This window comes from Sceloporus occidentalis, unplaced genomic scaffold (genome assembly GCF_023333645.1).
Source record: "Sceloporus occidentalis isolate IW3139 unplaced genomic scaffold, rSceOcc1.0.p SCAF_3, whole genome shotgun sequence".
Taxonomy (NCBI): domain Eukaryota; kingdom Metazoa; phylum Chordata; class Lepidosauria; order Squamata; family Phrynosomatidae; genus Sceloporus; species Sceloporus occidentalis.
This window is the reverse complement of record NW_028316983.1, coordinates 206516381-206542063: the sequence shown is the minus strand read 5'-3', so window position 1 is coordinate 206542063 and position 25683 is coordinate 206516381. Positions and strand designations below refer to the sequence as shown.

Here is a 25683-nt window from a genome sequence, read left to right as displayed (position 1 = left end):
ATGGTGAACTGATAGTAAGAAAAAAAATCTTTAAGGTCAAACAACATGGTTTGGTGTTACATGTCATTGGGGAATTGAATCTGCTGTTTTGACTTTTAAGGAAGTATCCACTGTAGGTTCGGCTTCTTGGATAGTGCTATCCAAGTTCAGACTACAACCCAAAGCAAATTTTCAACCCCACTGACATGAACATCACTTGCATTACTGTTTCCTAGGCTCTTGCTAATTGGTATATTTGTGGTTAAGTGTACACCAAGGATTGTGGTTCATCTTAAAATGGGTTTGGAAAACAAGCCAGGATTAGTAACCAGTCTGAAATTGACTTTTTTTTCACATTAAGACTAATTATGGATTGTCTAGGTTAGCACATTACGACACACTACAGTTTGTTGAAAGTGAAATGATAGTAGTTATTGGAGAATGGTTGCAGCAGCAATGGAGGAGGAGGGAAGGAGGGCTCACAAGTTTATTTATGTAAACTTCAATTATGATTAAGCATTATGCAGTGGCATACTTGGCACATTTGACACCCAGTGCACATCATTTTTTAACACTACCTCCCTGCCAATTATTTTCAGTAGTAAACATGAAATGAAACTTTCCATCTCTTTCGGGGACTGTGCTCCCCCCATGGGCAGTGGTGATGGGACAACCCTATGTTTCCACCACCTCCTCTTCTTTGCTGCCTCCCCTTCCTCTGCCTACTTCCCCCAAGGAAGTCTCTTCTGATTCTGAAAAGGCTGTTGGCAAGATGGAAAAGGAAGATGGTGGAAGGGGAGGAGTCCATAGCCACTAAGGCTCAGTGGGTGGAGAAGGAGATGCTCACTGCGACTGCAAGCATCTCCTTTCTCCATCCACTGAGCCAAATCTTACCCCACAGCTTTGCGGAACAGTGGTGTCATCTCAATTAGGGTGTCACGAAGTGCAGCCTGCACCTTCCATATCCTCTAGTGACACCCCTGACATTACCTCTGACTGCAGCCAGTGTCTTTATGGGTAAGAAGTAGTTTCAAACTAAATATCCATGTCCTGCTGCAAGCGGTCATCTGCTTGATACATTTCCTCCCCTAGAATATTGGGTGGCAAAGTACTAGTACAGATGCTTAATGATACAGTTTTTACCTCTTGGTCAATGTAAGCTTTGTGGTCTTTCCAGGCTCTGGCGGACTGGTACAGTTCCCTCTCACAGTGAATAGAATCATTTGGAAGAATAAAACACCTATAAAGGAGGATATGATAGAATAAAATAGGAGTGGTAGGTTTGAGATATCTTTGGCAACTACATCCTAAATCCCAATGAATTGCATTAACAAAAAACTAGCTTAAAAAAAAATAACATGCACTACTATAATTCTAGTATCCCTTCATAAGCAGCTGAAAAAAGTACCTTACAATCCTAGGTAGAGGGGAAGCAGGACCAAAGGACTGATACAAAAATGTATGGCTGAAACTGCCAAATGAATTTAGGCAAGCTGAGCAAAGTAAGAACTCAGTCATTCTAAGGGGAGAAATATCATTTCTGCTGGAACATGCTGGTTAAATCAAAGGTGGGCAAAGTGCACTCCATGGTCCACATGCCACCTTGGGACACTGAACCCTTCCAAGCTCCCGATGCCCCCCACATGTTTTAATTATGGAAATGATTGATTTGGGGGCAATTTTTCACCAGAAAAACAATCAAATGTCCCCCAAATAAACTCTGAATGCATCAGCTTACCTGCTTCAACTCCCCCCCTCCCCAATTTTGGCCTAAAATCAGCCCAGCTGGAAGTTACATAGTGTCACTTCTGATGTGCCCAAATATGCTGGTCTAATTTGTTGGGCAAATTTATTTTTCCTGGAAGAAAATTAACCATCCATTATGAAGCCAGGCCCTCCCTCCAGCCAATCTGCCTTGGTCCAGGCCTCGGAGGTAGAGAGTAACTGCTGGACCTCATCCCCTTTCCCTCCACCACTCCCTTCTCCATTTGTCTCATATCTTTTTAGATTGTAAGCCCGAGGGCAGGGAACCGTCTAATTAAAAAGATTGTATGTACAGCACTGTGTAAATTTACAGCGCTTCATAAATAAAGGTTAATAATAATAATAATAAGCATGCGGGAAATGCCCGCACTCCCTCTGCAGTTGCCCACCTATTTTAGATCATTCAACGGTCTCATGTCTCTGACGACACAAGGCCCTTGCTAAAATTCCTAAACTGGTTTTGCAACCACTTCTACATACATTATTTATCCTCACTGGTAAAATTCCCCATAGTTTTTCTCCCTTTACCTATCCCATTCATACATCCCCAAATATCTGCGCTAATGTAATCCATTCCTCCAATTCTACCATCGTCAGTTGCCAGAATATGTCCTTGTTCCTTAAACAACCCATTAATTCTCCTCATGTGTAAAATACTATCCTAGAACTCCTACAATGCATGACCCCCTCACTGTCTACCTATACCCGAATAGAAAATAAAAATGCATTTAGGCCAGTGGATTATGGCATGATGCACCAAAAAGGAAAATACTAAGGGGCGTTTGAAGTGATTGAATGTGAGCAAAAGTCTGTGTGTGATCACGAACCCTATTTTATCAGTGTGCTTGATCATATTCAAAGCAAATGTGCACATAGAAACCCTTTTAAGAACTTCAGCTCCATGTCAAATGGTCAAGAACAGAGCTAGGTCTTTGTGCACAGGGGTACATGTAATATCTGAACAGTATTCTTGCCTTATTTTGTAAAAATATATATTAAAAATCAGACATACAAACAAACACACAATAATAAATTCCCCTTTGCACCCCCTTTTAAAATGACTTCCTACTCTTCTCTAAATGTGACCTGATTATCCCAGTCTCTCCTCCTCTCCTTACTGTTATCTGTTTCCTTCCTAAAAACAACAACTTTATTTCCTGCAATACTGATACAATACAACAATCTTTGCTGTTTTATGTAGTCTATAAAAGGTTTCCATGTTTTTTTTAAAAAGTCTCTATTGAGTTACTTCTTACTAAATCAATCACTTGTCTTCTTTTAAACCACATTTCAGAACACATCACAGGATGAGGAGGAGTGGGCAACTACCCAGCAAGGGACTCAATCCTGACAAAAAAAATCATCTGCTTCTTTTTCTCAAAACTGCACGTGACCAAACTTCGTCCCCCCCCCCCAAAAAAAGCCCTTTATGCCTATACAATGTTCTTGTCCCTTGCTTTAGAGAAAAAAGCAAGGTACAAGGAGGCTTCCAGAAGTGGCAACTCTCCTTGTTTGGAGGAAGAGAAAGAAAAAGAAGAAGAGGAGGAGGAAGAGGAAGAAGAAGAGGATGGGTGGGCTGAGGTGGCCCAGTGTCTGAAAAAGATAATGGAGAGTCTCCCCACCTACTACTTTTAACTTAACCTCTTGATGTAGCCCCAAAAGAAAAGTGTAAGCCCTTGCAACTTATTTTGTTCAACATTTGTCCCCTACTCCTCTCTTAATCCCTCATTTTCTTCCACAGCTCTATGTGAGTTTACACTGGAGGCTACTTGGGGGTGGCAGTGGCAGACTATCTCTGCTTATACTAACTTGTAAATAAAGCATACACAAGACAATCTATGAAGAACACAAGTAGCAAAAAAGCATTCCTACTTATGAGTCACTTTGACAGAGTTTGGCTGGCCAACTGTGTTGGTTCCATCAGCTAGCATGGCTTCACCACCACCATCACCATCATCTTCTGAGTGTTGTGGCTGCTGTTCTTCTTGTTCCTCTTCCACCTCCTCCTCCTCCTCCTCCTCCTCACTGTAACTCCCATGACGCTTCACAATACTCTTTGGCTGGGAGATATGCAAGTCCTCCTCCAGGTTTATGTCATATATTTCCCCTTCAAATTCCACAGACAAGGAACGTGTCTGCCGTGTATGGACAAACCGTGGTTTGTATTCTATATTGTTAACGGAAACACAAATGCATTATTACATAGGTACCATACAATGCACTATTTCAAAAGACAAGGAAATTGTATGTAGGGCTGATGCAGGTAGCAATAAATCAATACCTTCATTTGAGCAATCAATATGAAGAGACATTGACACTTCATCAACATAAAAAAACATATCACCGTTGTCACTTGACTTTACTACCTATTATTAGTCTACTTAATTAACCTAAAGGCACCAGATCTGATCTGACCTTGGAAACTAAGCAGAGCCCTAGTTACTACTTGGATGGGAGACCACCAATGAATACCAGGTGCTATAAGATATATTCCAGATCAGTTGTTCCAAAACTGTGCTCTTTAAGGGATTTTGGACTTCAGCTCCCAGAATCCCAGACTACTGGCCAACAAGGCTGAGGCTTCTGGGAACTGAAGTCCAAACTATCTTAAAGGGCACACTTTGGGGACCGCTGTTAAAGAGGAAGGAACTAGCAAAATCACCTTTGAGTATTCCTTGCTTAAGAAAACCTTATGGAATTCATGGGGTCACAATAAGTCAACAGACAACTTGAAGGAAAATATACACTCATCTTCAATAATGAGACTCCAAGCAGCTAAGAATGTTAAAAACAATACATATTAAAACTGTACAAAAGCTTCAGTAAAAGTATAAGTATAAACATTATTTTAAAAACAAATAATGGCTAAAAAAAATCTTTAACCTTAACAACTGCACCATGCAGCATTACAAGCCCACTTCAGTCACTTTCTAAAAAGCCCGATGACATAAAATGTTTTAACTTGCTGATGGAAGGACAGCAAGAAGGGGGCCATTCTTGCCTCCCTAGGGAGAGAGTTCTGAAGTCTAGCAGGCAATTAAAAGCCCTCTCCATTGTTTTCAACAAATGAGCCTAAGAAGATGGTGGGACAGAGAGATGGGCCTCTCCATATGACCTTAGATCTCTAATGGGCACATAAATGGAGGTGTGTGTATGCATTTAAGTTGCCTTTCAGCTTATGGTAACCACATAGATGTCATACAGTTTTCTTAGGCAAGGAATACTCAAATGGTTTTGCCAGTTTTGTCCTTCAAATAGCCTGGACCCAAGCCGTATGCAACTGAAATACATTTGTCTTTCAGAGCAAAAGCCTCCCTACAGATGACTTGAAAAATTGTCTTAAATACATAAATCCTAGCCCAAATAGAAAGAACTACATTCACGCCTATTCTATTCATGCAGCCGAAGAAGTAGCAAAAGCCAGGAGTGATAGAAGACACTGTACCATTTAATTCTGTGGATGGTGGTAGTGGGGATGCTGTTTTTAATATACAAAAGGAGGAACCTCTGATAGTAAAGATCCAGGACAGCAGGGAAAAAGGACCTATGCAAACTGACATTTTATAGTTTAAGAGCTTAAAAATAAAGAACTCACTTCAAATTCCCCCAGTCAGTCTGACATTGTACAATCTATTTTATGAACTCATTGTGTTCCATTTATCAGGGCCCAACTACATGTTATGTTTAATACATAGGGAGTGACTACATTTCTCTTTTATTTTTATTAATTACGGACATGCAAGAGAGGATTCTTACTGAGAGCACAGTGTTCGCATTTAACTGCCATGGTGTGATCAGAATTAAAATCTCTGTGTTTCATCTTTTTAGAAGAAAAAGTCATAATTGGTTCTAACAATTTAATAAAAAACAAAAGTGAGACAGAGTACCTGCTGTGCATTAGGTGTCACATGCAGCTTGGCTCTCAGACTTAGAACAATTAGTTCAATTAGAACAATTATGAGAAAGGAGATAATTTTAACTGTGGGACTGATAATAAGATGTCACTCTATGTATCTTTATAAACACATTCCTTTATGTTTATGAACATATTCTTGCATGACAACAACATTATTTTTAAGATGCAACGACACTAAGGTGAACACCATAATGTTCAACCATGTCATGTTATATTGCCACTCCTCTGCTGGCTCTTGGGATTTTTCCAAATTCTCCTCTCCACTTGATAGGGAATGAAAGATGTACATGCATACTATTCTAAATTGCCAGTTGGTAAACTGCACAGCTAGTAAAAATGATCTTTTTGCATGATAACTCCAAGAATCTCCTTGCCAACATGAATACTGGCCATGCCATGCTGACTAAGGATCTCTGAGGACTGTATTTCAAAAAAGTAATTTTTCCAGTTTCTATTTACTCGCTATTTTCCCAGTATCTTCACTTTTACTGAATATGATAAGTGGTTCATATTAGAATCCACTTGAGGGCAGTATCGAGACATTGTCTGAAGCAAAGACAAGTATTTCTTGCCTAAGAAAATCCTATGAAATTCATAGGGTTGTCATAAGTCAACAACATGATTTGAAGGCATATACACACAGAAGGAGCTCCTTATTTTCACAGAGATGTGGATGAGTTAAAAGAGCAGCAGAACCAAATTATTTGACTGTGTATGACTGAGAATAATTTAAACAGTATTTAGGCTTGTGGCAGGGGAAATTCAGTAAACTGGGAAAATATTGTAAAAGCCTTTTGATGAAAATCACTTATTTTGTTGGTTTTATAACCATAAGAAAATTATTAATGCAAGAGATATTTAGAATAAATATGTCTCTCTACTCCATTACAAGTTTTTTTTTTAAAAAAGAAAGCAGATAATTTGCATTACAGATGCAGTTGCAGAATCTAAACAATCAGTTCAAAAATCCTTTTTTAGTAGGAATAAAACACACAGCAACTAACAGCAACTTTTGTAATAGTCCTTTAAACAATACTAGAAACAAACGTCTCAAATCTTATGTTAATCTAGCTGAGCAAAATGATGTTTATTAAAATAAAAGCACTGAGAGCAAGCTGCTGCATAGCCATGATTTCATTCCAAAACAAAAATGATTTCTATCAGTTCTGTAAGCTTTCCATTGACATCTGTAGTTACAGGCGGTGTTGGGGGAGAAGGGTTGATGTGGGTTAACCTTTGCTTTCCTCACATTTATACCTACACACATACCTGGCTCTAGACTGAAACAATGTCTTCATGGTTAAAGCAGGCTCATTTAGGCAGTGACCTGTTGTTTTTATTCCTACAGAGGTCTCCACTCATAAGTCTGGTGCCTGTTTATCACATTTCAAAATTTGCTGTGAGGGCCCAGGCTGCCTCTCAAACAGTTAGCCCAACCAGTGTTTGGAAATGTAGCACACAAGAAAAGCAGCTGTCTTCTAACAAAATCATAGAAGTAAGGCTCAGAAAAAGAGCTGTGTCGGTAACTGAGCTTCCAACTCACACTCTCTGCCAATACTTTCATACAACTGTATGCTCTCTTATTAGAGCTGCTAATTCTTACCCTCATCAGACCTCATCCATGATAGGAGCTACATCTTCTTTTGGTACTTTCCACACCCAGCCATCCACATATACATAGTGAAGGCAGAAGAGGAGGATATCCAGGATCAGTGTCTGGAAACAGCATGGGTTTCCTTCATGCTAACTTTTGGAAGGTGGAATTTAGGGAGGGGAGAAGCTTATTGCTAAAAACTTCTGTGGACTGAAGCCAGCGGCAGTCTAATACAGGTTTTATATTAGAAAATATTTGTGAGATTCATCCAGCCATGTAGATTAAAGGTGGAAGGGTTACCTTTTCAACTGCAAGCCTCGGAATCATAGAATCATAGAATCGTAGAGTTGGAAGAGACCACTAGGGCCATCCAGTCCAACCCCCCGCCATGCAGGAAATCCAAATCAAAGCATCCCTGACAGATGGCCATCCAGCCTCTGTTTAAAGACCTCCAAGGAAGGAGACTCTATCACCCTCCGAGGGAGTGCATTCCACTGTCGAACAGCCCTTACTGTCAGGAAGTTCCTCCTAATGTTCAGGTGGAATCTCTTTTCCTGTAGCTTGCATCCATTGTTCCAGGTCCTGTTCTCTGGAGCAGCAGAAAACAAGCTTGCTCCCTCTTCAATATGACATCCTTTCAAATATTTAAACAGGGCTATCATATCACCTCTTAACCTTCTTTTCTCCAGGCTAAACTTCCCCAGCTCCCTAAGTCGTTCCTCATAGGGCATGGTTTCCAGACCCTTCACCATTTTTGTCGTCCTCCTTTGGACATGCTCCAGTTTCTCAATGTCCTTTCTGAATTGTGGCGCCCAGAACTGGACACAATATTCTAGGTGGGGCCTGACCAAAGCAGAATACAGTGGCACTATTACTTCTCTTGATCTAGACACTATACTTCTATTGATGCAGCTTAAAATTGCATTGGCCTTCTTAGCTGCCGCATCACACTGTTCACTCATGTTCAACTTGTGGTCTACTTGGACTCCTAGATTCCTTTCACACGTAGTTTCATTCAGCCAGGTGTCACCCATCCTATATCTGTGCATTTTATTTTTCTGCCCTAAGTGCAATACCTTACATTTCTCCGTGTTGAATTTCATTTTGTTAGCTTTGGCCCATCTTTCTAGTCTATTCAGGTCATTTTGAATCTTGAGCCTTTCCTCTGGGGTATTAGCTATTCCTACTAATTTGGTGTCATCTGCAAATTTGATAAGTATGCTCCCAATTCTGTCATCCAGGTCATTGATAAAGATGTTGAATAGCACTGGGCCCAGGACAGAGCCCTGTGGGACCCCACTGGTCACTTCTCTCCAGGATGAAAAGGAGCCATTGTTGAGCACCCTTTGGGTTCGGCCGGTCAACCAATTACAGATCCATTTAACAGTTACTTTGTCTAGTCCACATTTTACAAGCTTGTTTGCAAGAATGTCATGGGAAACCTTGTCAAAGGCCTTAGTGAAATCAAGATATACTATATCCACAGCATTCCCTTCATCTACCAAGCTGGTAATTTTATCAAAGAAAGAGATTAGATTTGTCTGGCATGACTTGTTTCTCTGAAACCCATGTTGACTTTTTGTGATTATGGCATTGCCTTCTAGATGTTCACAGACTCTCTGTTTAATTATCTGCTCCAGAATCTTTCCTGGTATTGATGTCAGACTAACTGGACGATAATTGTTGGGATCCTCTTTTTTCCCCTTTTTGAAGATGGGGACAACGTTTGCCCTCCTCCAGTCTGCTGGGATCTCTCCTGTTTTCCACAAGTTTTCAAAGATTATTGCCAATGGTTCCGATATTACATTTGCCAGTTCTTTTAATACCCTTGGATGGAGTTCATCTGGTCCCGGAGACTTAAATTCATTTAGATTAATAAGGTGTTCCTCTACTATCTCTTTACTTATTCTGTGCCGAAATTCCCCTATTCTGTCCTCTGCTCCATTATCCTCAGGTTGAGAACCCTTTTCCTTTTCTGAGAAGACTGAGACAAAGAAGGTGTTGAGTAATTCTGCCTTTTCTCTGTCTTCTGTTAGCATTTTGCCATCTTCTCCACGCAGTGGCCCTACCATTTCCTCCTTCTTCCTTTTGCTACGGACATATCCAAAAAAGCCCTTTTTGTTGTCTTTAACCTCTCTAGCAAGTCTGAGTTCATTCTGCGCTTTAGCTTTTCTGACTTTACCCCTACACATGCCTGCTATTTCTTTGAATTCCTTTTTCGTGATTTCCCCCTTTTTCCATTTCTTATACATGTTCTGTTTCAAACTTAGCTCGGTTGAAAGTTCCTTAGTCATCCATCCTGGTTTCTTGAGACACCTCCCATTTTTCTTTTTCACTGGAACTGTTTGAAATTGTGCCTTCAGTATCTCCCTTTTGAGAAAGTCCCATCCGTCCTGAACTCCTTTATCTTTTAGTATTTCTGACCATGGAATCACCCTCAATACTTCTCTAAGTTTACTGAAATCCTCTCTCCTAAAGTCTAGGATGCGTGTCTGACTATGCCTGGCTTCTCCTTTCCACTGTATTACAAACTCCAGGAGAACATGGTCACTTCCACCTAATGATCCCACCACTTGCACCCCATTAACCAAGTCATCCTTGTTGGTTAGGATCAGATCTAAAATAGCTGACCCCCTTGTTGCCTCTTCCACCTTTTGGACCATGAAATTGTCTTCCAGGCAAGTGAGGAATTTGCTAGGCCTTGAGGATTTTGCTGAGTTTGACTTCCAGCAAATATCAGGATAGTTGAAGTCGCCCATCACTACTACATCTCTCCTTTCTGACTGTGTGGTCCTCTGTTCTAGAAAGATATCATCCAATTCCTCAGACTGACTTGGGGGTCTGTAGTAGACTCCCACCGTAACATCCTTGTTGTTTCCCTCCCCTTTAATTTTTATCCAGATGCTCTCCACCTGGCTGTCAGTATTGATGTCCTGGATCTCTTCACTGGTGTAGATATCTCTGACATATAGTGCTATTCCTCCTCCTTTCTTGTTTGGCCTATTTCTCTTAAAAAGGTTATACCTCTCTATTTCCACATTCCAATCATGAGACTCATCCCACCAGGTTTCAGTGATGCCCATTATATCATATTTGCTTTGTTGTACTAGGAGTTTGAGTTCATCTTGCTTATTTCCCATGCTCTGTGCATTAGTGTAGAGACATCGTAGACCATGGGTCCCTTTTACTCACTGCCTGTGCAAGTTTTTTTGCCTCCCACTGTTGGGTCCTTGCACTTTTTTCCTTGTTTCCTCTATGTCAGTTTGACTATTTTCGCCATCCCTTTCACCTTCCTTAATATTGTCTCCCTTCCCCTCGGAACTCAGTTTAAAGCCCTCCTGATCAAGTTCTTGAGACTGTTGGCAAAAACATTTCTTCCAACTTGTGTGAGATGCAACCCGTCTGTTGCAAGAAGTCCCTCCTCATGGAACCGCAGGCCATGATCAAAGAATCCAAATCCTTCTCAGCGGCACCATCTGCGGAGCCAGTTGTTCACATCGCTATTTTCCTCTCCCTTCCTGGACCGTGCCCTTCAACTGGCAGAAGAGACAAGATGACAACCTGTACATCCATTCCTTTCAGCTTCCTACCAAGCGCCTCGTAATCCCTTTTGATGTCCTGAAGACTGTGTCTTGCAGTATCATTAGTTCCCACGTGGACCAAAAGGAAGGGGTATTTGTCAGTAGGCTTGATCAGTCTTGTCAGCCTCTCTGTCACATCACGGATCTTTGCACCAGGAAGACAACACACCTCTCGAGACATCTTGTCAGGCCTACAAATCACTGCTTCTGTACCCCTCAGCAAGGAGTCCCCCACTATGACCACACGCCTCCTCCAAGGCTTAGCAGCGACTGTTCCCTCGGGTGGGACTCTCAGGCTCCCCTGCTCTGTCCCTGAAGTCTGTCCATGCTGCTCTTCTTCATCCTCCTTGATAAGGGAAAGAGCTTCAAATCGATTCTCTAGCTGCAAGCTCCCCGAACAATCCCTTCTTGGCTTACTTCTCTTTGTGACATTCCTCCAGCTGTCTGCCTCCTGTGTATGGCAAGTGACCTCTTCCACCCTAGCATCTTCCTCTGCGTGGTACTCATCCAAGATTGTTACTTCTATTCTGTCCAAGAAATCCTCTTGTTCCCTAATATGCTGAAGTGTAGCTACTCTGGACTCCAGCTGCTGCACTTTCTCTTCCAAGAGTGCTACCAACTTGCACTTGGTGCATGTGAAGTTCTCAACTTCTTTAGGCAAGAAGAGAAACATTCCACAAGAGTTGCAGGTGACTGCAGCAGATCCCTCGCCATCCATACTGCAAAGTCTTTAGTAATGACTATAACAGGACTGTGGGGTTCCTCTTTAAAAAATTCTCTGGTAAAAACCAATGTTAAGGCCCCTGATGACTTGGCCTTTTTCACCAGTCTGTGGAAGCGAGTTCAGTCTACTGGGAATACAACTTTAAAGGAATGTCCTGGCTGCTATCTTATACTTAAAGGCAAGGTTCTGTTTCAATATCTGATTCTAACCCAATGCCACTTGAGTAGAGTTGTTGAGTTAAAGAAAATTAAAATTTGCGTGCCATTAGGCGCGCGGCTCTGGAAGGTGTTATATAAAGCTAGTCTGCTAGCTCCGCCCCCTTGTGACTCACAGATGTGACTCACAGAAGCTCCGCCCCTTCAGCAAAAAGCACACGGTCTCAATATGGCTGCCCAGCAGCTCCTCTCCTTCTCCTCTCTCTGGCCGGACTGTTCCCCATCACTATGATTCCCCCATCCCCCATCACTATGATCACACAGCCAATGGCCATGACTGCATTGCCATTTCCATTGATGTTGTGCTTACCAATACTTCACCAGTCTCCTATTGCCTCATTTTCCACTGTTTTATTATTTTCTACAGTATTGTAATATTGCAGTCCAATTTATTATAATTTTAATAGTACAGTGGGCCCTCACCTTACGCGGGATCCATTCCAGATCCCTCTGCGTAAGGCGATTTCTGCCTATGCTCAAGCCCCATTGTAAACAATGGGGCTCGTGCGCGGCGGCGTGCATCCATTCAATTGAATGGGACGTGCCGCCCCTTCTGCCCCGCGCGCACCCCACGGCTTGAGCGTGTATGCTCAAGCTGTGTAAAGCGTGCCCGCGTATGATGCGGGTGCGTTGTACTGGAAAATGTTTATGACTTTAAGTACAGCATGAATCATTTACTAAATCTTATAGTAATGTGTATAAAGTGTCATATTTTTTCTGCATTACAAGGAATTTATAGGATTCTCCCCACAATGAAACTATGAAAATTTGGAGTCTAATCCTCCAACAGATCAAGGTCCCTGACCTTCCTGACAACTTCCACAACTACCATCAACCTACTTGGCATGCTGGGGTTTCGCATAAAGGCTCTTTGATTTTTTCTTTGGGACCGACTGTTTCGGTAATCAGCTTCTCTGCAGTCACATTCATTTTCTTTGCTGTTATATCCCTGGGAATGTATGCTTCGTGTTCTCTTTCTGATAGCAAGAATGTCACCAGATCCTTTACATTTGTGAATGCGAAGTTTGCCAGATGTATCTTCAATACATTGCCATTTCTGAAAGGAAAATAAAATAAACAGGCTGTTAATATAACCTCCTAATTAATCTAGCTCAGCATCCCATAACTTAGTACCCTCCAGAGGTTTTGTATTACGACTGCCATCAGCCCTTAGCAACATGGCCAGTGCTTGATTGACCAGTGTCCATAATGGCTGGAAAAATTTAAGAACTGTAGTGAGGGCATATTTCCAAAACAGGTTGGGATGGACAAATCTATGCCAAACTATTTTGATGAGGACCCAGCAAACAAAGCTGTCTCTGTGGTCATTAGCTTCTTTCTGCATTCTACTCAAACATTACCTTTTGACTTTGGTAAATTACATATGAATGATGTTCATTATCAGCTAAAGAAGATTGATCTGTAGATTTACCAAATTTTCAAAAAGTTTTTCTTAAGATTCTCTCCTAGTTTCAAATACAATCTCTTGTTTATCTGATGTCACATTCCTTAAACTTAAATTCAAGGGAAAAAAGGCTACACAAGAAGGGACACCTCAGACCACATTTGTCATGTAAGCGTGTAAAATATGTATGCTTAGGACACCAGCCTTAGACATTTTAACAACTCCACAGAAATCAATAGGGCTTGATTCCAAGGAGATAGTCTCTTGTCAGTACTATGACCTAAAGGTATACATGGCAGCAATATTAAGCTCTTCTCTTCCTTTGAGTTTCATCCTATTAGACTCTTTTCTCCTTTACAGCTCCGGGTTGCAGTTATCTATCGCCCTCCTGGTTCTGCTACCCAGTTCCTCTCAGACTTTGAATCATGGCTGACATTCTTTCTTTCAGATTTAGTCCCCACTTTGATCCTAGGTGTCTAATATCCACGTTGATGATTCCAATAACCCTACAACATCTCGCTTTAACTCTCTCCTAGCTTCTTTTGGCCTCCAACCACATTCCAACTCTTCAACTCATTCTCTTGGTCACTGTCTTGACCTAGTTCTTGCTGCTAACTGCGCCATTTCTGACTACCTGGCACTTGACTTTCCACTATCTGATCATCACTTAATCTCCTTTGCTCTCACTTATACTCCACCTCCTTGTCATACTGTTCAACGCCATTTTCATAACCTTCAATCTGTTGACTCTAACCATCTTGGTCAGGCCCTGGATTCATCTCTCTCTTCCCTAAATCTTGGGGATTCTGCTGACTCAGCAATGTCTTTATTTAACTCCACTCTTTCCTCGACTCTTGACCGCTTTGCCCCTGTCTCTGTATGCACTTCTTCCTCTAAGACTAGGCCTCAGCCCTGGCTTACCCCCATCATCAAGTTTCTCCAGTCCTGCTCTAGAGCGGCCGAACGTCTTTGGAGAAAGTCCAAACAGTGGGCTGATTTTATTCATTACAAATTTATTCTTTCTTCTTTCTCACACGCCCTCTCTATGGCAAAACAGAATTATTACAAATCATTGATCTCTGCCAATGAGAGGCACCCGCAGCGTTTGTTCTCCACCTTCAACACTTTGCTTAAACCTCCCTCTCCTCCTGTCTCTTCATCATTCTCTCCCAATGACTTCGCTAATTACTTCATCTCAAAGATCACCACTATTCACTCTGAGATAGTCCCTCCCGATTCTTCTTCTGCTCATAATCTTCTTTCGCCCTTGCCTAAAAAAATTTCTGTGCTTCCTCCTGCCTCTTTGGATGAACTCGCTACACTTCTGAACTCCTGCAAACCTGCAACCTGTCTTCTTGATCCAATTCCTACTCATCTTCTAATTTCTATAGCTCCTTCTTTTCTGCCCTCTCTTCTCCATATCTTTAATCTCTCTCTCGCTACAGGCTCCTTCCCATCGGACTTCAAACATGCTCTCATTTCCCCAATTCTGAAAAAAACTTCTCTTGACCCCTCCTCTCCATCTAGCTATTGTCCGATTTATCTTCTTCCCTTTCTTTCTAAAGTCTTGGAACGGGTTATTTATTCTCGCTGTCTTGAGTTTCTTGAAGCCAACTCCATCCTCGATCCCTTTCAGTCTGGTTTCCGCCCACAGCATTCTACAGAGACAGCTCTCACTAAGATCTCGAATGCCCTTTTACAGGCCAAGGCTAATGGCCTTTACTCTGTTCTCATCCTTCTTGATCTGTCTGCAGCCTTTGACACCATTGATCACTGCCTTCTAGTTGATATACTTTCTGACCTTGGGTTCTCAGACTCTGTTCTCGACTGGTTTAGATTTTATTTGTCAGACAGATCTTTTGCAGTGGTCACAGGTGGTCAGACTTCATCCTCTGTTCCCTGATCTGTTGGAGTTCCCCAGGGCTCTGTTCTGGGTCCCCTTCTGTTTTCTCTCTACACACTGTCCTTAGGTAAACTCATTAGCTCTTTTGGTTTTTCCTACCATCTCTATGCCGATGACACCCAGCTGTATCTTTCCGTCCCTGACCTTCTCCAAGACTTGAACAGCAAGTTTCGTCTTGTCTCACAGCTGTCTCGCAGTCGATGCGCCATCGGCGTTTGAAGCGCAACATGTCCAAGACTGAGCTTCTTGTCTTTCCTCCTAAGTCCACCCTTCAACACTCCTTTTCTGTCTCTGTGGACAACATTTCTATTCAACCAGTCCAGCAAGCCCGCAGTCTTGGTTTTATCTTTGATTCTTCTCTGTCGTGTATCCCTCAGATCCAGACCACAGCCAAGGCTTGTAGATTCTTCTTATACAATGTTTGCAAAATCCAACCATATCTCTCCGCCTCTACTGCCAAGATCCTGGTCCATGCCCTAGTGATCTGACGACTTGATTACTGTAACATCCTCCTGACTGGGCTTCCTCTTTCTCACCTCCGTCCTTTAATCTCTGTCCAGCATTCAGCTGCACGCATTATCACATCCGCCCACCGCTCTGACCACATCTCTCCTGTGTTGGCATCACTTCACTGGCTCCCACTCCCTTTCCGCATTCAGTACAAGCTCCTTCTGTTGACGTTTAAAGCCCTCCATGGGCTAGCCCCTCCTTACTTATCAGACCTTATTTCTCCTCACCTTCCCACTAGGGCCCCTCCGTTTTGGTAGTCAAGGTCTGCTGTCCCAGCCCAGGATTTCCTCTGCCCCATCTTGGATTCGCCCCTTTTCACTCGCTGCCCCTCACTCCTGGAACCTTCTTCCCCCACGAGCAAGAGCCATAACTTCTTTAACCAGCTTCAAAATGGAGTTGAAGACCATCCTGTTCAGAGAAGCGTTCCCAGGCATTGCATAACTGTCACTTGCTATATGATGTTCTTTTGTTGCCTGTTTTATTGAATCATTTCCTGATGTCACTGGTAATGTGAAATAATGCGAAATTAAACTGAAGTTAAACTGGAGAAAAATGGCAGCTTTTTACTTTCAGGAAATTCCGAAAGTAAAAAGGTGGCATTTTCCCCCACATTAACTTTGGTTTGGCATCTCTGAAGATGCCAGCCACAGATACTGGCAAAACATCAGAAAGAAACTCTGCTAGAACATGGCCACATAGCCCGAAAAACCAACAAAAAACTTTGGTTTAATTTTGTGTCATTTCACTTTGGCAGCAATTCAGTGTGATAAACTTCCTGAATTTGTGGGTTCTGTTTAAATTCGAATTTAATTTAACTCTCGTTTAAATCCCATTTTCCCGTGGGATCTCGCTAATGTGATAAAGCTCTTAGACATACTGACAGCCAGACCCTTTTTTACCAACAGGGTGCTGGACACCTATTTGATACAAAACATCAACTGTAGTGTGCCCCTGGCTGGCAGCATGTGTTCAATCTACTAGACCATTGCCCCCCCAAAGGCCCCGGCGACAATCGGCGGCAGGACCGGGCTGGGGCCGGTCCCAAGGCCTCGCCGGGCCGCATCCGGCCCGCGGGCCGCAGGTTGCCTACCCCTGTACTAGACACTGCTTCTCATAATAGCCATGTTCTTCAAGTCTGAAACCATCTCCAATACGTCAACTATTCACACACCTCCCATGCGTTCAGTGAATGTGTGTGGAAGTTCTAGAGGCCACATGGGCCACCCTATCCAAAAACAGAAATGCTCCACCTCCCAATCCCCCAATGAACATCCAACCAATATCAGTAAGAAAACAAATCCCTTCAGTGTAGAAGCTGTCCCTACATGCTGAAAGCTTAAGGAAAAAGGGGTGGAGTGGAAGGCCCCAATCTTAGAATGTGCACATTCTTAAAATGCTGCAAACTGAGAAATCGTTACTATAATTTAAATAGAAATGTAATACATCTCTCACCCAAGTGAGAGTGCCTGTCTGAGTGATCTGTGTTTTTAGCCCAGGTTGTTAACTGTGGTTGTTCTTAATTTTCCTTGAGACAACTTTGACTCATGGTGACATGGTGACCAAAATTTCCTGTTTTCTCCCTCTCTGCTCAGGTCCTGCAGGCTCAGGCCTATGGTCTCTTCGATTGAGCCTAACCATTTGGTGTGCGGTCTTCCTCTCCTTCTACTGCCTTCCATCTTTCCCAGCATCATTGTCTTTTCTAATGAGTCATTTTTTCTCATGATGTGGCCAAAGTACGAAGGCCTCACTTTAATTATCCTGGCTTCCAAAGAGAGTTCAGGCCTGATCTAGACCCATTTGTTTGTCTTCTTGGCTGTCTATGGGATCCTCAGCATTCTTCTCCAGCACCATGTCTCAAATGAGCTGATTTTATTTCTATCTGCCTTTTTTACTGCCCAGCTTTCATATTCATACATGGTGATGGGGAATACAATGGTTTAGATGATCCTCATTTTAGTGTCCAGAGTTACATCTTTACACTTTATGATCTTGTCCAGTTCTTTCATAGCTGCCCTTCCCATTCATAGTCTTCTGACTTTTTGACTGCAATCTCCATACTGATCAATGTTTGAATCAATAAGAACTCTGATTATTTGAGTTTCCATATTGTCTAGGATGTGCTGATCTTTAATTTAAAGATTTAAAATTTAAAAAACTTGGATTGGATAAGAACTGGACTAGCCTTCCCAAGGACCTACTATAAATTAGAATATATAGCCATTCAAGTTAAAACACACTGAAGCTATACCTTATTTAAGCTATACCTTATTTAAGAGCATCCATAGTATTGCCTCCAAAGGTGTATTATGTTAAAGCGTAAATTTAGCAGCGTTTTCCTCTCTGAAACAATAAGTTGTAATTGATAGAATGGCTTTATTCTGGCACTGCAGCCATACTATTTTAGACCAAATGTTAAGGAGACCTTGCCCAAAGTCACTGTTGTCATACTCCTGTTTCAATCCAAGAATATTCCCACACATCTCACGATCTGAAAGAAGTCTGCTCTCAAGTAGCTGCCAAGAGAACCAGCGGAGACACACACCGTGCTGGAAAGACTTGCAAGAAAACCCCAAGAGGCAGATTATGACACCCTCCACTTATTGGTTTTTGTAAGAGTGTTAATATAGCTTTACATTCAACATCATTAAAGCTCAATAAATGCCCCACTTAAGTATTTAAAGTGAACACTGTTTACTTAATATACTGTGACAGCTTGAGACAGCTATGAAAGCCTTTCATGTAATGAGGAAATTAATTACACTGCCTACAAAAGATGCCTCAATGGTAGGTATGTGTTAGAGGTTAGAGAAATGCTGGCAGCTGACAATTTAAGCTTTAAAAATGGTGGAAAGGTGAATTGCCAAAGCATTAAAAGTGCAACCCCAAATGAAGGATTAATTTACTAGATTTCAGCAAGGTTTAAGTTTGCTCAGCTTTGTCTGCAGTATACTTGAAAAACAAAGAAATGTAGCAATACTACCCCCCCTCCCGAGCTGTCCAATCACCCAAGATCTTCAGGAAAACCATGACTACCTTTTGAACTACAATTCTCAGAATCCCATAGCCAGCATGCTACAAAAAATTACTCTTCCAAGCTCCAGGTACAGTGTTGGCCTCCTTAAATATCAAAGTCTGACATTAGGCACAATTTTGAACCTGTTACAACCTATGTGTGTTGAAACAAGTGATTTCATATTTAGTTGGAACACTGTATGTTGGCAGAGACTACAAACCTTTATACTATGTTTGAGTTGTGCAGATGACAGAAAGAAAAAATAGTATCATATTTCTAAATGTAAAACAATAAACACAGACATTGTAGCCACCCGTTCTCCTTTTCTACCTTGTATGCTTAAAAGTGGCTCCTAGAATAATTACATGATGCTCAGAGCTGGGAAAGTTAATTGATGGACAATAACTGCCAGAATACCCAGTCAGGACTGGTTACTAGGGTCAATTTAAAAAAAGTATTGTTTCCAAGCTTTGGTGATAGCATCCCTCTTCCTTAATCCCTCCACCTATCTTTTTATCAGTCTGTAACTAATTTTATGTAACACCACTGAAACAACAGTATACTTTACTCTGTTTACTCTTGCCTACACTACTCTAATTTCCACTACTCCAACATGTACTTCCCTCACAGAATACCTTGGTACCCAGTACTGAGTTAGTGATAATTCACCTACCACGGCCCTACCATATTTTTTGTCTTCTTTGGATACACAACTAAACTGAGAAACAAAACTGTAGATAAAGAGATCCTCTACCAAACTGAATGAGTAAATAAAGAGATCCTCTAACCAACTGAAGTCTAAAAAACTGAGGTGTAAAGATCATTTACCACCACGACATCTGAAGTTGTACAACTTTTTCAACTGGTTTTCTGCCTTAGTAAGGCTGGCAGCAGCAAAGGCATTGCCTTTTAAAACAAAGACACAGTGGCACTAGCTTATGTTGGTGCTCTTAGACATCTCAGCAGCATTTGATACCATTGACCATGGTATCCTTCTGGAATGCCTGAGGGAGCTAGGTATTGGGGGCACTGTGCTCCAGTGGTTCGGTTCCTACCTCTTGGGCAGATTCCAGATGGTGATGCTGGGGGACAGTTGTTCTCATAAAAGGGAACTGACATCTGGCGTCCCTTAGGGCACCATTCTGTCCCCCATGCTGTTTAACATTTACATGAAACCGCTGGGAGAGATCATCTGGACACATGGGGTGCAATGTTATCAATATGCTGATGACACCCAAATTCACTTCTCTATGTCTCCGACTGCTACAGTGACCAAGGATGGCATCTCTCCTCTGAATGCCTGCCTTGATTCTGTAATGGGGTGGATGAGGGAAAACAAACTCAAGCTGAATCCAGAGAAAACGGAGGTGCTCGTGATAGGTGCCCCTGGTCCAGCGGGGGAGATCTGCCAACCCATCCTTGACGGGGTCACGCTCCCCCTGAAGAATGAAGTCTGCAGTTTGGGAGTACTCCTGGACTCGTCTCTACAGTTGACATCTCAGGTGGAGGCGATAGCCAGGTGTGCATGGTATCAGCTACGGCTGATATACCAACTGCGTCCCTACCTGGCTCAGGGTGACCTTGAAACAGTAGTACATGCACTGGTAACCTCTTGTTTAGATTTCTGTAATGCGCTCTACATGGGGCTATCTTTGTACCAAGTTCGGAAGCTCCAACTGATTCAGAATGCTGCAGCCAGACTGATCACCAGGACACTGAGATCAGAGCATATTACACCGGTGTTGAAATCTCTATATTGGCTGCCAATTAGCTTCCGGGCACAATACAAAGTATCGGTTATTACCTATAAAGCCCTACATGGCCTGGGCCTGAGTTATTTAAGGGAACGCCTCTCCCTACGTAACCCGCCCTGCACTCTTAGAACATCTGGCACAAAAATATTGGAACACACCAAAACCATGTTGAAAACCACCTCTTGTAGAACATTTTCTGTGATGGTCCCTAGACTTTGGAACAATTTACCAGAAGAGGTCCATCTTATCACTTCCTTGGAAGCCTTCAAAAAGGCACTGAAGATGGATCTCTTCCAGCGGGCCTATCCAATGGATCTCCTCTAATCTGATTTGTACATTTGAATATATGACTCCATCCTTGCGACTGAGCAACACTGTAACAACTTTCTCCTTTTCCCTTTTATTTTTATTTCTTTGATATTTTTGAATTATGTATTTATTTTATGATGTTTTTACTGCTGTAATCCTGCTTCGATCCAAAGGGAGAAGCAGGAAATATAAATAAATTTATTATTATTATTATTATTATTATTATTATTATTATTATTAATTTGTCAGTGGAGTAGCAAATACACTCTGAGTTCTAATCCGGACTTTAACGGAACTATTTAAAGTGCTGAATCTGCATTGGGGATTGCATTTAGCACCCTCAACAGCTCATTTAAAGTTTGGAATAAAATCTGGAGTGGATCTACCACCCACTCTACCAAGTGCCACAGTGCATATAACATTTGTGTGCAACCCCTGCCCTTGTACTACACATTAGCAGGGCATGAGTTTCTGACTATAACCCTACTTTAGACATAGTTGCTTGCTGTGCCTAACTGTTTCTATAATAGAATACTGTTTCTCCAAAAGCCAATAAGGTAAGCAAATATTGTTAATTTAAGGTATCATATAAAACACTTTTAGTGGGCTGTCTATTCCATGACTTTCATTTAATTCTTCTATGTATATTATCTCTGTGTTCTGCGTTAATCCGGAGAGACCTTCACCAATATATACATGGTTTATATATTCTGTGAGCAAGCTGAGAGAGACAAATGAGACTATCCATTAAATAGTATTCCATATTTCCTCTGCAGTATTGTAGAACTCATGAATCTTTGAGATCTTGTAGCACATTTGAGACTAAATGAAAGCCGTGTTAGTCTCAAAGGTCTCTCTACATACTGATTCTACAGACTAACATGGCTATATTTGTGAATTCATGAATCTTTGAGCAACAAACTCTTCCTCAAAAGCAACATCCAATACTTTCCCATTTTTGTTAGTATTTTTGAAAGCTAGTACCAGCATCCAGGCATTGTTATTTTACAACAAACAAACAAACAAGTCTGTTTTCATAATTTCTATGTTTTACATTTTCCCTTCCATTGGCTGCACTGCTTGGGAAATTATGAGAGCTTCTGACAAAACTCTTTCTTTCTTTCTTTCTTTCTTTCTTTCTCTCCCTCTGTTTTTGAAATGTAAATCTTAAACGAGTTAGAAAATGCACTCTCTCTGTGAATATTTATGTATACTGACATTTTTGTGATAAACAACCCACTAGCTTTGTCAAACCTGCACCAGAGTTAAACTGAAGCTAATAACGAGTACTCATTTAACTAAATTGAAATTAGGTGCTGGCCATGCGCCATAATAATAAATTCATTCAATTGAAATTAGTTCATCAATACATTACGAAGTACTGCTGCTTACCTGGCCAGGTTGTTCACAAGCTGTCTGGTACCTTGCTTGCTGACACAATTCCTTTACTCTTTCATATTTTGGTAAATGATTTGATTGCTGGGAGGTTTTGCTTGGTTCTTCCTTCTTACGCAGAAATTTGCTTTCAGAAGGGAAAAAATAGACAGCACTTTGAGTACATAGAAATAGTATGTGGGGATACAAACAGAACAGCTCTTCATCTTCAGAATCAAATTACATAATGAAATCCACCCCACCCATCCACAAAGTATAGGGAATATCATTTATTTATTAGAGAATTAAGCATGGTATGCATCTTGAGCTTGGCATTTCAGGATAAGATACAGGAAAAGCTTCAGTCTTTAAAATCTTTGTAGGTGTACCTTTTCCAGCCAAAAGCATTACCTGCTAGCTGATAAGAAGAAGGAGGCCTGAATGGAAGGCACACACAAACCCTTTCTCCAAACTTGGAAGCTTTTTGGACTACTGCTACCAGAATTCTCCAGCTATCATGGCCAATGGCCATGGTAACGGGCCAATACGTGAGCTCTATGTAAACAAAACCAAGCTCTGTCCTTCAGAGATGTGTAATATGTACACAGAATGACACTGAAAGGGGAGTACAGTGTTGTGAGGCCACCACTTGAACAATGCTTCCATATGTACAGATGTGCACAGGCTCCACATTATGAAGATGAAAGCCTACAAATGTAGACTTAAGATCTTCCCATCCTATGTTATGTGGACAGTGAAAGGACATGGAGCCAGTCAGCAGGTCCTGCTCTTGAACTCCTTTGATGGTATTTGAACAAGGGGAGAATGCCTAAAGATGGCGGGAGAGGCTCTTTTAAAAGAATTCAAATGTATAAACATAGGTCAGGAATGGCAACTACTGCCTTCTGATATGCTAGGGCTGCAGCAGCAGCATTTGTACTGGTTAATTTTAAGAGAACTACCCATATCCATACTTTGCAGGCTAACAAGCAAATCAGACACCACTTGTCCTTTGGATTGTGCATTCCTTCCAATTTTGAAATTAGGAATAGCGTCAAAACTCTACCTACAAATGTGTGTATTAGAGAAAATTGCATAGACAAATGTTCACATTAGGGAAAACTGTGTATAAAACCAAAACCTTAAAAGAAATTGCATTAAAAATAAAACATTTCAATGCAGGTTTCTTAGGCTACATCTTCCAGAACCCCTAGCCATGGCCATTTACGGTCAGTGGTCATGCTGGCTGGGCATTCTGGCAGTTGTAATGTAAAAGGTAGTTTTTCTAATTCTAACCATGCATATAATGATATCCAGAGAGGACCAACCTACAAACCATGCATCCCTGCCCAACATAGGAGCCATATCCCCAAATGAAAAGGCTATTTATGACAACTTTTTGATAAGAAGGTTTGCTGGATATACTCAAAGGCACAGCTGTCTTGTATTATCACTTCAGATATTTCAGGGTTGAGCTGTGCCATGAAAAACAGATGCTGGCTATGACCTGGGTCAGAGGCTACTACAGGGCTAAAGGACTAGAAGCTATCTGACATCAAACAGCTAAGAAAAGAGATTAAGGATGAAATTCCAAGTATACTATCCTAAGAGACGCTCCATTTAAATCAATGGGGATTACTATTGTGTAGACATGTATGGGATTACAGTGAGACTTCTAAAGCTGAAAAACAGAAAAACAATGGGATCTAGAAAATGGTGGCAAGCATTTTCTGGAAGCAAAGAAATAATATTTGGAGTCTGGAATTAACCTATTACATTATTAATTCCTTGCAGTTTCACCTAGTTACCTAGATCCTCCAATTAACACTGAAGTTAAAAATATGCTTTATTGCATTAAAACATCAGAATGATTTAATGTGGACACTGCTCCCTTTCTCACATTCAATAAAATATTAGCAATGGAGGAAATACATCACATTGCTCTGTTATTGGACAGGTTAATTTGTGCAATTTGGGAGTGATTTATTTAATTAGCAGAAGACTAAGGACCTCAAAGCAGCCAGAGCTTATTCAGTATGTCAGACATTTTACATGGACCTACGTGGAAGGAAACGGCTTCTGGGGTGCGGTGTGTGTGTGTGTGGGGGGGGGGGTCATTGAGACTCTCTATTGACTGTATTCAGAAATAGTTTCTACTATATATTACTGCATAATATACAGTGTTGTAAAATATCACTTGTGGTGAGATGCAATAAATTTCTTTGTAATCTTGCTCATACAGTGGTATGCATTTGGAAAATTTAGTCAATAAATTTTCCTCAAACCCAGTCCTCATTTTTTAACATCCTCTTTCACTCTACCCTTTTCAGCCTGTTTTTTACCCACATACCCATCTCTTCTTTTTTACCTCCCCCTTTTAATTATACAATTAAATAAATTTGGTGCAGAGGCTAGTTTGCTAGATAATCTAATCATTAAAACTGAAGATGGCACATACTGAGATCCCTGGCTTTGCAGATCACATTTTTCCACTGGGTGTGGGAAGGCAGCAAGGATGCAGAGATTCTGTTATGCTACTAAATGTTCTGTATATGCTTGGAGAATCTCAAAAATGTCAGACTAAGAATTCTGTACTTTTCTATCACTGACCAATCTTTCTAGCTAGTCACCCACCTATGTACCTGTGGTGGATCAGTGCCCTCTAAATGAGTGGTTCCCAAACTTTGGTTTCCAAGGTTTTTGGATTTCAATTCCTAGAAGCCTCAGCCAGCTTAGTAAACAGAGCCAGAGTTTGGGAAACACTGCTCAAATGATTATAATTATAATTTCTTATTAATAATTAAGGAAAAAACATTTGAAGAGTGAGTGGGTGAAGAAAGTCAATCATGCTGTCATCTACACCCTTCTCTCTAAATCTCATTCTCTGGCCAATACTAATGTTTTAATCAACAAATTATTCAAGAATAACTTACTAATTAAGCAATTTCAATCACTAATGTTTATGATAGTGAATTAATTTTTCAATTTCTATTTGTAATGTTCAGCATTGTCAAATTAGTTTTCAAATCTAATATGCCAGGCTCTGAAAACTGAGAAGAAGCTTGCTCTGTGACATTGTACACAAAATATATTGCTTTCCGTTTGTTAAAAAAATGTAGTTGCCCACCAGGCAATTTTCCCAGAACTCTCTCAGCTCCAATAATTACCCTCTTTCCACAAGGAATGTATCTCGCCAAACTTTGGTTTTTTTGTTTGTTCGAAACCTGAAATCAAAATAATAATATTTACAGTTGGCATCTGTAACCATGTTTCTCTAGGCAAACCAGCTACATTCATATGTTCCAAAAGTTTTATAAATTTACTCTTTAAAATAGTTTTTGAACTGGCAAAGCACTGACCAACTCCACTTGTTTTGCCACATTCATTTTCAAATGACTGATTTACTTGGGAATTTGCCACAAAAAGGAATCAAGAAAAAACCTTAACTAACCTGTTTCCTGGTTTTTCAAGGTCCAGAAGTTTTAGAATAGATTTGCCATCCATATCTGGAGGTGTGTCAAGACCTGCAATATCCAGAACTGTTGGAGCAAGGTCAATATTCAGCACTATTTGAGATACTCTACAAATTAACAGAAAAGGTCAGAGTTGTATTAGGCATGTTAGAAGTAACCTTTTACATCC

General features: G+C 41.1%; 1 protein-coding gene across 2 annotated transcripts in view; it reads right to left on the bottom strand.

Annotated features, from left to right (window-relative positions):
* The window catches only part of SULF1 (sulfatase 1), a 68856-nt gene that overhangs the window by 16237 nt on the left and 26936 nt on the right, over positions 1 to 25683 (bottom strand). For both annotated transcript variants that reach the window (XM_089518897.1, XM_089518898.1), the window contains exons 7-12: positions 25493 to 25621; positions 25209 to 25265; positions 22060 to 22189; positions 12614 to 12830; positions 3616 to 3910; positions 1123 to 1219 (exon numbers count right to left, since the gene is read on the bottom strand). In XM_089518897.1, the coding sequence (XP_089375023.1) occupies positions 1123 to 1219; positions 3616 to 3910; positions 12614 to 12830; positions 22060 to 22189; positions 25209 to 25265; positions 25493 to 25621 (925 nt within the window). The remainder of the gene's footprint in view (positions 1 to 1122; positions 1220 to 3615; positions 3911 to 12613; positions 12831 to 22059; positions 22190 to 25208; positions 25266 to 25492; positions 25622 to 25683) is intronic.